Source organism: Leptopilina boulardi, unplaced genomic scaffold (genome assembly GCF_019393585.1).
Source record: "Leptopilina boulardi isolate dan_hultmark-lab unplaced genomic scaffold, ZJU_Lbou_2.1 LbouV2_278, whole genome shotgun sequence".
Classification (NCBI taxonomy): Eukaryota; Metazoa; Arthropoda; class Insecta; order Hymenoptera; family Figitidae; genus Leptopilina; species Leptopilina boulardi.
Window position 1 is genome coordinate 1,777,762 of NW_026137838.1, and position 15,717 is coordinate 1,793,478.

Below are 15,717 nucleotides of genomic sequence, written 5' to 3' on the forward strand. Positions count from 1 at the left end.
TAAAAATTATTTGGTATACAAATAAACATTTTTTAAGTTAACTAAATTTTATTTGTTTCAAATAATTATTATTTTAGGTCAATTGAAATTTATTTGAGTCAAATGCAAAAATTATTGGTTTAAATACAGTTTAGTTCATTCAAAGAATAAAATTACTTTGATCAAAATAAATGTTTATTTGTATAGAATAATTATTATTTTATTCAATTAAATGGTATTTATTTTAAATACAGAAACTATTTATATTCGATTACAGTTTTTTTAATTCAAATAAAAAAAATTATTGAATTCAATTAAAAAAATATTTGGATTCAAATAAAAAATACTTGATTCAAATAAAAAAACTATTTGGTCAAAATAAAGATTTATTTTCTAATAGCAAATTAATTAATTATGTGAACTAAATAATTTTTTTTCAGTATACACTGAAAAAAAATTTATTTGATTCAAATATAGGTGTATTTGGTTATTATCAAATAAATATTTAATTGAATCAAATATTTATTATTTGAATCAAATATATAATATTTGAATCAAATATTTATTATTTGAATCAAATATTTCAGTATTTGAAGCAAATACCATTTATTTGACTCAAATAAGAAATATTTGATTCAAGTAAATATTTATTTGATAATAACCAAATACAACCGGTATTTGGATCAAATAAATTTTTTTTTCAGTGTAACTTTATGAAATTTTTTTTTTGAACTTTATAATTTTACTACAATCTAAATAATAATTAGACATTTAAAACGTATTAGTTGAAAAATAGCAAAATTACACGTAAATTATTATTATGATTGTATTTCATGAGAAGAAAATGTTAAATAACTTTTTTAGGACCCCATAAGAAATGCACCTGGGTTTTATTACGGATTATACAGGAGTTACATCGTTGATGCATGATTATAGCGATTTTGTAACAGTTTGCCTCGGATCACATGGATTACACACGAGATTACTGATTTTATACATTATAGAGTGCAGTTATATATATATATATATATATATATATATATAAAATGATAATTATATGCGTCTAAAAAGATTACAAGGATTATTTTAAATATTTCCTCACATTAGATGGATTAGTCGTGTTTGTTAAAGTTTCGAAAAAAATATATTTATACTCAGAAACTCAATATTCAACAACAATTAATTAAAAAAACAAGTTTTTTGTTTAATTGTTTTTTATATTATTAATTTTAATTATTTGTTTAATCTTTGAAAATTGAATATTATTTTAAATCAAGTTATATTTTACCATTGAAAAAAAAATTAATTTTAGTAATCCGGTATAACTGCTTTAAAATAATTTTATATATATATATAGCGTTATTATTTATTGTTATTGCTAAATTTTCAAGAGAGATATGAAGATATTATTAGTGATAAATAAAAAAAAAAAAGTACACTTACAAAAGGGGGAGTACAAATTTTATAATATACAAAGTATATATAATATCATATCATAAATTTACATTCCATATACAATGTATATATACTTGATTGTAAGTACAGATAAACTTTAAGTAAAGACCAGTAAAACGGGTTTAAAATAAATTTTTCTTCATTATGTTCAACATATCATTTGCAACATTGTTGTTTTATCGTTGAGCGTTAAAGAGATTTAATAATTATTACTTTGATGAACGATATATTTTCTTATATATGAAAGTAATATATATTTTAAATTATTTATCAAATTCATCGATCAATATAATATTATATCGATATCTCAATATATATGGGCGATTCCACGTGAGATTTACCTATGACCTTTTATATTCGTTTAAATATATTTTTTCTTATTCTTTGTAGAAAAAAAAGGTTCACTTATTTTTTTTTAATTTTTTTATAAGTGCTCAAATTTTCGAGTTATGAATTTTTAAAAATCTAATTTTTTCACGTTTTTTTGAAATACAAACAGAAAATTTTAAGGTATTAAAATAAGCTGCAACGCTTATTATTTTAATCCAATTTTGCTAATTTTAATCCATTTTGGTATTAAAATTTCAATGACATGTAACTCTAAAAGTACTGAATTTAGGAATTATGATTAAAATACAAAAAAGTTTCAGTTTTTTATCGACTTTCAAAATATGTTAACTAAAAAAAAAATTTTTGAATTTGTTTAAAAAAAAACGATTTTTCATAAACAAATTAAATTTTTTTAAATTTAGGCGCGATTTTTTTTTATTTTTTTTTTAAATTTTTACACACATGAAAATAAAAAGAAAATTTTGTAATAAGTTTTAGAGTTTTTTTTTTTAGAGTGGGCCTGATAATCCTTTTGTTTATATAATTTGTTTTAAAAAAAAATTTTTACTTTTTTTTAGTTTTTTTTTATTTTTCAAAATAAAATGTATTTTAATTTGCTTTTCTATGAGTTTACTAGTAGATCCTAGTGTCAAAAACACTTTTCATTATGAAAAATTAAAAAAAAAAACTAAAATTTTTTTTTTAAACAAATTATATAAACAAAAGGATTATCAGGCCCACTCTAAAAAAAAAACTCTAAAACTTATTACAAAATTTTCTTTTTATTTTCATGTGTGTAAAAATTTAAAAAAATAAAAAAAAATCGCGCCTAAATTTAAAAAAATTTAATTTGTTTATGATTGTTTACAAATTCAAAAATTTTTTTTTCTGCAAAGAATAAGAAAAAAATATATTTAGACGAATTTAAAAGGTCATAGGTAAATCTCACGTGGAATCGCTCATATATAGAACAAAAGGTTTGAAAAATAAAAATAAAATAAGACTTTCTTCTTAAAAAAATGTTTAAAGTAAAATTTTTCTTGTATATACAATTTAAAAGAAAATTGTAAACGATTTTTCATGGATTTGTGAAAGTTTTGAGATAAAAATAGTGTTTTTTTTTTTTTTAGTTGACGAAAAAAAAAATATAATGAAGTTTTAATTGTGGTTTGCGCGATTGACGTCATCAGTTAAGAGAAAAGTAATTGTTTTATCACGGTACATCTACCATGAAATCGCAACCATGAATCATGAGAATCATTCCCAAGACGAGTTGGCAAAGATTTTATATTCTCTCCCTCTCTCTCTCTCTCTTTTATGATTCGTTACGAATTGCACCGTCACAACACATTATCACTGTATACAATATATGATTTTTATTTATTTATTTTTTATTATTTACATTTTTATTCGATATTAAATGTAAATTTGAATAATTCTTTAATTATTCCTTCAGGGAAAAAAAAATATTTATCTTGAAACGTTTCACTATAGTAGCAAAAAATTTTACTTGCTTCAATTAAATCTTTCGCTATTCTAGTGAAACATTTTTCCCTGTTTCAGGGTAAATATTTTTTTCCGTGTTGAAATTTATCCAAGAAATTTTATTTAAATATTTTAAATTGGGAGAATTAAAAATGTTTTAAAAATTGAATTTTAGAATTTGATAAAAATTATTTGAAACTTAATTTGATGCAAATAATTGATTACTTGAATTAAATAAATATTTACTTGGACCAAATAATTTTTATTATTATTTTATTTATTTATTATATTATTATTATTATTATAAACGATAATTGAATAATTAGATAATTTGAACTAATAGTTTCTGTATTTAAAAAAAAATTACAATTTAATTGACTTAAACAATAATTATTTAAATACAAATAAATATTTATTTGATAATAGTCGATTATTTGAATCGAATAAATTTTTTTTCAATGTACCAAGTGCCGGAAATTTTTACTTATAACATTATAAGTTAAGAACACATTGTAATTTCTCTTTTTAAATTCCCATGAGCAATTTTCCAATCTATACCCTTTAATCTGCACTAGAATTTATTACCTTTATATATACATTGGTAATGTGCAATAAGAGAATTATGAAGTTTATAAGAAGCGAATAATCGTAAATACATTGTATATATATATATATATTGTTGGAATTTATGGATATTATCGCTATGTCTATTTAACATTGCCAATTAATTATGTCGTATAAAGAAATCGTACATATTTATTTATTGCTATTATCAAAAAAAAAGAAAAGAAAAAGAAAAACTTGAAGAGGAAATAAAAAGAAATGTATAAAACGTTTATATTTATGAACTAAAGTCACGAATGTCGTTTATAAATCTTTTTTTTGGAATTTTTTTCTGTTTGGTTGAAATTGGATTTATTTTTACAGAAATTATTTTTAAAAGTAATAAAATAAATTAATTAAATAATAAAATAAAAATAATAAATAAATTAATTAAACAAAAAAATAAAAATAATAAATATATTAAATAACAAAATAAATTAATTAATAATTAAATAATAAAATAAATTAATTAATAATTATTAATAATGTATTTTCGATAAAAAAAATAAAATTTTCAATTTTTTTCCTGTAATATTTGAGGAAGAATGATTTAAAAAAAAAAAAAAAAAATGAAAGTCCTTAGATGGTATTATAATATGATTTTTAAGACACTTATAATGTGTTTTAATGTCGACTATTAATTATGGTAATGTGAGATAATGCACTAAGTAGAAGATGCAGCATAAAAGATTACATGCTCATTAGCTAATAGTGAATAAACATTGAGCTAAACATTTCATCCTTTCACCAAGGCCATTATTTTTTTTTCTCTCTCTCCCGTTTAAAATTCGCAGTGTGAAGTCCTTAATTGCAATTCACACACTACTGTTTGTTATCAATGCGCGATTTTAATTAATTTGCAAGATGATAAAAATTAGACTTCCACCTTTGTTTTCATTGTTACTATATATCATAACTGTCAAAAGTAATTTTGAATTTTCAAAGAAATTTTTATTAATTAATTAATATTTTATTAATTATTTATTATTAATTAATTAATATTTTATTAATTATTTATTATTTATTAATATTTTATTAATTATTTATTATTAATTAATATTTTATTATATAATTAATTGATGTGATTAAAAAATTTAATTTTTGATCAAAATTTTTGAGATAAAAAAAAAAATTTAATTTAAAAGAAAAAATAGTTTATTTTGTTTGAGAAAAGAAAATATATATACTATATTTTTCTCTCTGTAAGTAGAGGAGAAAAATTTTGTTCTTAAAGGGAAGTTTAGCAAACACTCGCGTGCATATCCGAATGAATGACGGAGCTTTAAATTAAAGCATTAAATTGTGAGAACGATGAAATTATTTTTAAACGTTGAACTCCCTTGACCTCGGCATTGAATCGTGTGTATCGAGGTCGCACTCTAGCATAGAAAGACGCGAACCATGAGAAGGTCGATGTGCGAGAATGTTTGCAAAAACGTATTATACACAATAAATATTATTAGAAAAATAAAAATTTAATTTAATTAATGTGCCCAAAAATTGTTTGGCTAAAATTCATAAATTATTTTTTAGCTTAAAAATTATTTTTTGCCCAAATTATTTTATTTCTAAATTATTTTCTAGCCCAAATTATTTCATGTCCAAATTATTTATTACCGAAATTATTTTATTTCTAAATTATTTTTTGTCCTAATTAATTTATTTCTGAATTATTTTTTGTGCAAATTATTTTATTTCTAAATTATTTTATTTCTAAATTATTTTCTAGCCCAAATTATTTAATATCCAAATTATTTATTACCGAAATTATTTTATTTCTAAATTATTTTTTGTCCTAATTAATTTATTTCTGAATTATTTTTTGTGCAAATTATTTATTACCGAAATTATTTTTTGCCCAAATTATTTTTTGTCCAAATTATTTTATTTCTAAATTATTTTCTAGCCCATATTATTTAATATCCAAATTATTTATTATCGAAATTATTTTATTTCTAAATTATTTTTTGTCCTAATTAATTTATTTCTGAATTATTTTTTGTGCAAATTATTTATTACCGAAATTATTTTTTGCCCAAATTATTTTTTGTCCAAATTATTTTATTTCTAAATTATTTTCTAGCCCATATTATTTAATATCCAAATTATTTATTATCGAAATTATTTTATTTCTAAATTATTTTTTGTCCTAATTAATTTATTTCTGAATTATTTTTTGTGCAAATTATTTATTACCGAAATTATTTTTTGCCTAAATTATTTTCTAGCCCATATTATTTAATATCCAAATTATTTATTATCGAAATTATTTTATTTCTAAATTATTTTTTGTCCTAATTAATTTATTTCTGAATTATTTTTTGTGCAAATTATTTATTATCGAAATTATTTTTTGCCCAAATTATTTCATGTCTAAATTATTTATTACCAAAATTATTTTGTGCCTAAATTGTTTATTATTTAAATTATTTGATGTAGCCCAAATTATTTTTGTTAAAATAACGAAATTATTTAATTAAATAATTTTACTTATGCAAAAAAAAAAAAATCTCAAAGATTAAAATTTTTCATATTTATTTTTTAATTTATTGATTTATTTTTTATGATTTTTTTTTTTAATTTTCCTTATACTAATAAAAAAATTTTATGCGTGTGTTTATCTAATACTTAAATTTTTATTGTTTTATTTTTGTTTACAGTGTGCCAAAGCATAGACATACGCAATTCAGTTAGCGAGTTCAGCAGACTTCAAGGTTGTCGAGTCGTCGAAGGATTTGTTCAAATTTTACTGATCGATCATGCGAACGACTCTGCCTTTTCGAATCTTACGTTTCCAGATCTTGTCGAAATCACGGAATATCTCGTACTTTACAGGTAATAATCTAAAACAAAAATTCATAATATTTTTTTCAAATAATTTTTGTAACAAAAAAAATTAACACTGCAAAAAGTAAAATTCTTGGAGGACAAAAATTCGAAAAAAAAAAATTTCCAATATTTTATTTTTCCAAACATCAAAAGTTTCGAAAATTATTCCAAATTCTAATAACTATTTTGAAAAAACGATTGCCTATTTTTTGCAGTGAATAAATAATTTTTTGTATAATTAAAATTTTTCCATAAAAATTCACAATAATAAAATTCAATTTATTGTAATTTATAATGAAGTAATTTAAAAAAAAAAATTCTCAGCAATATATAAGTATATTTTCTTGAAGTGAAATTTTATTAAAATGACGCGCGCTCTTTGATTGCCACTTTTCAAATGTCAATAAACCAGTTTATTGCGAATTGAAGAGGGTCATGTGTGTTGAATTTAGAATCTGGCAGACGAATCGCCTGCACATCCGGTTTGGCAAAATCCTCACGGAAGTACGATTCATGAAATGTGAATATAGTATATTTTTAAAGTCATATAATTCTTTTAATGGGACTTTAGTTCAAATAGAGAGTGTCATTTAGATAGATTTATTTTTGCAATCAACTTTCATTTTTTTTTTTTTTTTTTTCAATTAGGAAACGAATCTAAAGAAAAATTTCAAATCGTAATCAAGATAAAATCGATTAATTTTCCAACTATTTATATAAATGATATATGGAAAAATTAATCATTATGAATTTAAATGATATTAAAATGTAAATTCCCATATGGAGTTTTTCATTTTCTATTTTTTTTTTTTATTCAAAAACTTGTTTTTTATAATTACAAAACTATTTTTATAAATTGAAAATTATAATTAATTAAAATAATTAAATAAATAATAAATAATTAATAATTATATAAATAATAATAAATTAAATTAATAATTAAATAAATTAAAATAAATAATTATTGAAAGAATAAATGAAAATCTGTTTTTTATCAATATTTTCAGTTTAATATAATTATTATTATTTTTCAGGGTGAACGGTCTACGAAGTGTTGGTCGACTTTTTCCAAATTTAACCGTGATCCGTGGCAATTCATTATTTATCAATTATGCACTGGTGACTTTTGAGATGATGCACCTCCAGGAAATCGGTCTACATTCCTTAACCGATATTTTAAGAGGCTCCGTTCGTTTCGAGAAGAATCCTGCACTTTGTTACACTAACACTATCGACTGGGATATCATTGCCAAGAATGGAAAAGGAGAGCACGTTATTTCGGTGAGTTTAAATTCAAATATTTGAAAATTTTCACTTTTTCAAATTAAATTAATCATTTTTAATACTTAATTGAAAAAATTTAATTTTATAATTAATAATTATTTTTATCATTTAATTAATTTTTTTTTAAATTTAATTTTTGTAATTAATTTAATTAACACACACATATATAGACACTGGGAAATTAATTTATTTTGAAATGTGATTAATTGATAGTATTGATAGTAAATCAATATTAGTTAAATTAAAAATATAAATAATGTAATTAATTTTGAATTTATTGAGATTAATTTGAGATTTTTTTTTTAAATTATAAATATAGGTGGGGAAAAAAATATCTTTTTACCGTGCTTGCGCGACGAAACGTAGAAGCTTCTCTTCTTTCTGCAACTGAGATTCTCTTTAGATTAAACGGCGACTTAATGAGATAATCGATGAGTCGTTATCTCTCTGAATATTCGTGTCACGTACGCGCAAGTTAGTTACATATGCAACGTACGACATTCACATGCCAACTTCGAGACATAACACCTTGTCATCGAATGAGAAAGATGCGATTCATTAATTGCATGAATGACGAGTTATTCATAGAATTGTTAGCGCTAACATTTTTTTTTTATTCGCGATAAACACTGATAAAAGTTACTTTCACCTTGCTTGTATTTTTTTTTAATTTTCATTTATTTTTATTCCTATTTTTTTTTTATTTTTATTTATTTATATAAATTACTGAAAAATTAGTTAACGAGAAAAAATTAAATAATTTGCAATAAATTAAATTTGAAATTTTTTTTAAAAAAACTACACTGAAAAACGTCGGTGAAGTTCACAACGTTTATGATCAACGATTGAGAAGAGAAAATATTTTTCTATGCAAATTATTTATCCAAAAATTTTTTTTGCAACGTTTCTTGATCAATAATTTTTTGAAAAAAAAATTGTAGGCAAAAAATTAGTTATTCTTTTTTGAGTGAAAAATATATATTTTTTTTCAATCGTTGATCATAAACGTTGCAAACTTCACCAACGTACTGAAAAAAGTTATTTGATTCAAATAATCGACTATTATCGAATAAATATTTATTTGTATCAAATAATGAAATAAAAAATTAAGAAAATATTTATTTAATAGTAGTAAATTAATTGAATATTTGAATTTAATCATTATTTTCAGTTTAATTATTATTTTTTTTAAATCTAAAATTTTGTAAATTCTTGAAAATTCGTTCAATTTTGATATTAAAATAAAATCTTGATTTAAATTTCTATTATTCTTATATAAAAATCAAGTAGAGAACAATTCTTTGAAAATGCACTATATCTTTCTACATCTATTTTTCCGGATGCTATTTTTAGTTTTGCCTCGTTAAATATGTGCTAAGTAAGGTAAAACAAGCTACCGCAATATATATGGACATGATTATTTATCGAATCTTTTTTTTATGCTTATTTTACACTGAGAAAAAAATATATATATATATAGTCAATAAACAGTTATCAGCATATAGGATAAATATAGAAATTATTGTGGACACGTGTTATAGACCAAACATTATTCGTGCATTATCATAGAAGAAAGAGTGAGAAAGAAAAAAAATAGAAAAGTAAAAAAAAAATGAAGTTCTTTAGGTGCACTGGTTATTTCTATTGTATATATATATAAAGAAACGTCTACATGTTTGCATATATTATGCTTCTAGTTGTGTATATATTTACGGGTGAATATATTTCTTCCGTTAACTATATATGAACTTAACTTTTTCTTTTCCAATCCTCGCACGTTCTAATGAATCACTAATTTTATTCTCCTCGCTTTTGTTTCATTTGTGTGTGATATACGGGAGAGGAAGCTTTAAATAACAGATCTGATCGTATATTAAATTAGGAATGGTTTCTTGTTACTTGAAATCTATGCAAATTTAATAGGATTCAGTTAAATTATTCAATTTTAATTAGATCTCGTTAAAATCCGTTAAATTTTCTATTTTAAAAAAAAAGAGGGGGGGAAAAAAACACCTTTGAACTCGAACAGTTTTCTACGGCGTTTTATCAAATTTATTTTCCGATTGTTTTTTTTTTTTTATATTTTATAAATATTCGTTTAATAATTTAATTTTTATTAAAAATTTTTTATTGGTATTAATTTTGTTTTTTTTTTTCATTTTACAGACGAATTTTATTTATAAAGTGAGAGAAAAGATGCGCGCAATAAAATTGAACGAATCCAGAGGTCAGAAGTTAGGAAGTGACGATAGAGAAAGAGAGAGAATATTTTTTAATTAGATAACATGTTTTGACACACCGGAAATATGAAAAACAAAGATGATCGCCGCCCTCTATCGTTTGTCGATCATCCTTTCTTTGGAATATATCCCAGACACAAAAAAAATTAAAAAAAAGGGAACGAAAAGAATGGGAAGGTCACAAATAAAAAAAAAAAAAATCAGTCTCGAAGGATCGAAAGCGTTTCTCGTGTGTTGAATAAACTATACTTCCTGACTTGTCGAAAATTAAGTTTTTTTTATAATCGGAAACATTTCTAAAAGAAAAAATCGGGAAGAATTTTATTATAAAAATTTATTATTTTATTTCCTTTTTTTACAAAAACATTATTTTTTAATTTTTAATTCAATGATATTTTTTGCGTTTTTTTTTTTTTTTTAATCTAATATTCAAAGGAATAACAAGTATAGTTTGTAAATAATTCTTGTTGCACACATCGTTCGCACTAACATAATTTCTGAATATGGCATTGTTGTTAAAATTGTCACATTAAGTGTGACGTCAAAAGCAACGAGGTTTACGATCGTAATAAAAAGACGCAAAAAGGGTCAATATGTGAGAAACGGTGCGCATTTTATTTTATTTTTTTTTTGTCTTAATATTTGCTCTCGATTTTTTTCGATTATGAAAAATTTACATTTAAAATTAAAATTTGTATTAATTATTATTAAACAAGTAGAATATATCAAGATTTGTTTTTTTTTTTCCTTTTTCCATATCAGTATTTCTTTTTTTTTTTATTATTTTTTTAATCACTGAGAGAAATTTATGAAGGACTTAATTCAAGTTTTGATTTACGAAAGTATTTGGATAATTTTAACAACATTGATTTAAATGTTCTCGTGAGCGAATTTTTTTTTCTTATCTCACATGCGGCAAATTTCAAGTCACATTTATTATTTATTTATTATACTCCCCCCCCCCTCACCTCACCCCTTTTGCAGAGTTCTTAATAAAAATTAATTTTTTTGAAAAAGAGGGGGGTGAAAAAAATTTTAATCGAAGCAATAAATAACTTTTCGAAGATATATATTTATTTATATATATATATATATATAAAAGTGAACACTTTAAATCCATCAGAAAATAAATAATGGATTATGGTAAAATTATTGAAGGATTTTATTGCTTTTAACTTTATCTCAAACTCTACTTAAAAGGAAACTTTATGGCTGTTTGTCGCAAAAATGGAGTTGCACTTTCTGGTGAAGTAAATCGATAACGTTTTTAAGTGACACATATTGGAGAATTATTATTCGATTGAATTCCTGGAAAGTATCAGATTATCGTAAAATTAAGTGATAGCCACTCAAATGTGATTGCGGTGCAATAAACTTTCTTTAAAATATATGCCACCGTCTTTAAATTATGATTATTATTTAACTCTATATATGCATATGTGATTAAATTATTTTTATTTAAAAAAAAAAAAAAAAAATAGTTGTTTGACATTGAAAATTTGTCGTAATTTGAAAATAATATTTACATGATTTACATATCAAATTTAATTGGAAACAAAAATAATAAGAAAAAGGAAATTTTTATTTTCAAGATAAATTAATGATTTTGAAATTTAATGATTTATTATATTTTTAATTATTTTGTTTTTAGAATAAATTAATTTGTTTATTTTTTTTTTAATTTTGCAAAATATGAGAATAGGGATTTTTATTTATTGTAACGAAATTTTAACGTGATTAGAGGAAATTTTTTTTAATGAAACGTAACACAGGTGGTAGAATTACAGGTGTGTATGTATGTGTTTCAAGTATTTACAGTACTATAGAGGAGTAAGTACTTAATGTGTGTTTATGCGTACGTGAGGTGATACACACGCTATATACTTATATGTGATTTCCGCTTATCCGAGTAAATCCGGTCCAAGTAAACACAAACGATGGATTATTTCTATTTTGGACTCGATTGCGTATCCATTCATTCAAGGCTATATATTTCTCTCTCTTTTTTTCATTTCAATCACTTTCTTGCAAACATAATTTTTTTCCATTCATTCAACTTCACTCAATTGACCATTCATTTTTTTTTCTTTTTTTTTTTCACAATCTAATCAGTCTATAAGGGTACAGTGACGTAAACTTTCATTGAAAAATAACTTTATTTTTTAGTAAAAAAAAAAAAAAGAAAGTTGGAATACAATATTTACCTTAGGAATTGTAATTTATATTTAATTAGTAAAAATATTATTAATAAAGAAATATTTATTTGTTTTAGGGAAACAAACCGAGAAACGGTTGTCCAATTTGTGAAAAAGGCTGTCCAAAAAGAGAGACGAACAAGAATGAGCATTTATGCTGGAACAAAGAACACTGCCAAAAAAGTAAGTTTATTTTTTTGTTTCTTTAAAAATAAAATTCTTTTTTCCATATTTTTTTTCCTACAATTATTTTTGTGTCATTTCGAAAATAATTTTATTTTTAAAAATTAATTTTACCATTTTATTTCTCTTCAAAAATAAAATTAATTTTTCCATTTTTTTTTTTCTACAATTATTTTTGTATCATTCCGGAAATAATTTTATTTTTAAAAATTAATTTTACCATTTTATTTTTCTTCAAAAATAAAATATAATTTTTCCATTTTCTTTTTATATAATTATTTTTGTATTATTCCGTAAATAATTTTATTATTAAAAATTAATTTTACCATTTTATTTCTCTTCAAAAATAAAATTCATTTTTTCATTTTTTTTCTACAATTATTTTTGTATCATTCCGGAAAAAATTTTATTTTTAAAAATTAATTTTACAATTTTTTTTTCTACAATTATTTTTGTATCATTCTGAAAATAATTTTATTTTTTGAAAATTAATTTTACCATTTTATTTTTCTTTAAAAATAAAATATAATTTTTCCATTTTCTTTTTATATAATTATTTTTGTCAGGATCGCAGTAACTTTATTTTTAAAAACAGAATAAAGTTATCAATTTTCTTTTTTTTTTAAATAAGAATTCAAGTTGATGGAAAAATTACAATTTCAGAGAGTATGTCTCTTTTTTTGTCCGAGTTTGAAGATATGTTTTTTCTTTTTTTTTTTTTTCTTTTTTGTTCTCTCATCGCATTTCTTTGAAATTTATTGGGAACAGGATGATATTTGGAAGAAAGAGCGTACGGTGCTTGAATTAATGAACTACCACTAGATTTATTCTGTCTTTTAATCTTCTGCTTTATCGAGGGCGAATACGTGTTGTTATCATTGACGACGACGAGAGTCCAAGAGAGGAATAAACTGAATAAACTCTATAACGTATTCAGTGCTCGAAAAATGTTTGCACGAACCAGAATTCGATTACAATTCAAACAACGCTTTCAATTACAAGCAAGGATATCATTTACAAGCTTCCACCTTCAATATTTTCCTTTTTAATCGATAATATTATAGATAGAAAAATTATTTCGTCAATACATTTTTTTTTTTTTGAACAATTTTTGTGTAATTTTTTTTATTCTGTAATTTCAAATTTGAATTTAGATTTTTGAAATTAATTTTTTAATTGATTTGATATCATTTCTTTTTAGTTTGTTTTAATATTTTTTTTTTTCACTGACCTTCAGTGTCATAATAAAATGATAAGCTGGTTTTATCAAAACAATGTAACTGATTCCGGATGTCATCGCCGTTGCTTTGACTAAAACGTAATTGAGTTGTTTTGTTACCAATTATTCGCAAAGCATTTGTAAAAAAAAAGAAACAAACAATTGCGATTGTTTAATCAATTTCTTTTATGGTTTTTTTTTTCATTTATATTTCTGACAATTATTTTACCGTGATAAATTTTCCATAGGAATTTTTTTCAAGACTTTTTCGAAATCCGCATTTTTTTTTTTTTTTCAAGTTATTTTAAATTCACCGGAAACCCTCATAAGAATACAAAATATCGTTTCAAGGAAAGAATTCGAAAATAATTTGACTTTAAATTAAAAAGAGAATTTAATTTATTTAAATTTTTATTTCTGTAATTATTTTGTTGAAATAAAATTAATTTTTAATTTTTTTGTTTCAGTATGTGATACATGCGATGGAAGAACATGCACATTATCCGGTGAATGTTGTAATCGATCATGTCTTGGCGGTTGTTCTGCATCGACTGCCAGTAATTGTACAGTTTGCAAAAATGTCATGATTGGAAATACGTGTGTGGATCGTTGTCCAGAATCCACCTATGCATTCATGAATTATAAATGTATTACTGAGAATGAATGTCGAACTATGAAGAAACCACGTGAGGCATTAAATGTTCACAAAGACTATCCATATAAACCATTTCAAAATATTTGTCGAATGGATTGTCCCGTTGGCTATATGGATGATGAATCAAATAATTTGACAACATGCAAAAAATGTAATGGCCCATGTCAAAAAGAATGTGGCGGTGCAAATATTGATAGTATTGCATCAGCGCAAAGATTACGTGGTTGTACACATATTACCGGTAGTTTGGAAATTCAAATAAGAGGTGGAAAAAATATTGTCAAAGAAATGGAGGATAGTCTCAGTATGATTGAAGAAATTGATGGTTATTTAAAAGTTGTGCGAAGTTTTCCTTTAATTTCATTGAATTTTTTGAAAAATTTAAAAATTATACGCGGCAAATATGTTGATAATAATGAAAAATCATTAATTGTTCTTGATAATCAAAATCTTCAAGAACTTTGGGATTGGAGTTCAAATAAAACAATTAAAATTCTTCATAGGAACAATCGACCGGGAAAGGTGTTTTTTCATTTTAATCCAAAACTTTGTTTGCAAAAAATTGAAAAACTTCGTGAGGTTGCACAGTTGGAGCCATTCACTGAGGTGGAAGTTGCGCCAAATAGCAATGGTGATAAAAACGCCTGTAACGTGACATTGCTTCAAGTGAAAATTGATAAAAAAGCATCTAATGCGGCTTTGATTATTTGGGCGCCATTTGAACATCACGATCCACGTTCATTATTGGGCTATGTTGTGTATTTTATTGAAGCACCATTTCAAAATGTCACCATGTATGATGGAAGAGATGCATGCGGTGGCGATGGTTGGAAAGTTGATGATGTTTCACCAACAGAAACTTATTCGCCTGGATTTAAAAATAATACTGATGTTAAACAATTTTTAACACATATTTTAACAAAATTAAAACCATATACACAATATGCATTTTATATAAAGACATATACTATTGCCACTGAACGTTCAGGTGCACAAAGTGAAATTACTTATTTTACAACACTACCCGGTGCTCCGAGTGTACCACAAAAACTTTCGACTTACAGTAATGACAGTGATGTTTTAATTATGACTTGGCATCCACCAGCTGAGAGAAATGGAAATTTAACTCATTATCGTATTGTCGGTCGATATGAACCAGACGATTCACATTTTCTCGAACAACGAAATTACTGCGAGGAACGTAAGTTTTTAAAATAATAAAATCATATTTCTAGTAAGAAATTAGAATAATTTTTTCTA

The 15,717-nt window shown here is 23.1% G+C and overlaps 2 protein-coding genes across 2 annotated transcripts in view; one reads left to right on the forward strand and one right to left on the reverse strand.

Moving 5' to 3' along the window:
* LOC127282065 (insulin-like receptor) overlaps positions 1–15,717 on the forward strand; it is a 94,141-nt gene that overhangs the window by 68,219 nt on the left and 10,205 nt on the right. Inside the window, exons 5-8 of the mRNA XM_051306137.1 lie at positions 6,513–6,687; positions 7,716–7,962; positions 12,478–12,583; positions 14,270–15,658. Of these exons, the coding sequence (XP_051162094.1) occupies positions 6,513–6,687; positions 7,716–7,962; positions 12,478–12,583; positions 14,270–15,658 (1,917 nt within the window). The remainder of the gene's footprint in view (positions 1–6,512; positions 6,688–7,715; positions 7,963–12,477; positions 12,584–14,269; positions 15,659–15,717) is intronic.
* LOC127282067 (caldesmon-like) overlaps positions 6,469–15,717 on the reverse strand; it is a 329,462-nt gene continuing 320,213 nt past the window's right edge. The window contains exon 10 of the transcript XR_007843138.1: positions 6,469–6,695. The gene's annotated coding sequence lies outside the window, so the exon portion shown is untranslated. The remainder of the gene's footprint in view (positions 6,696–15,717) is intronic.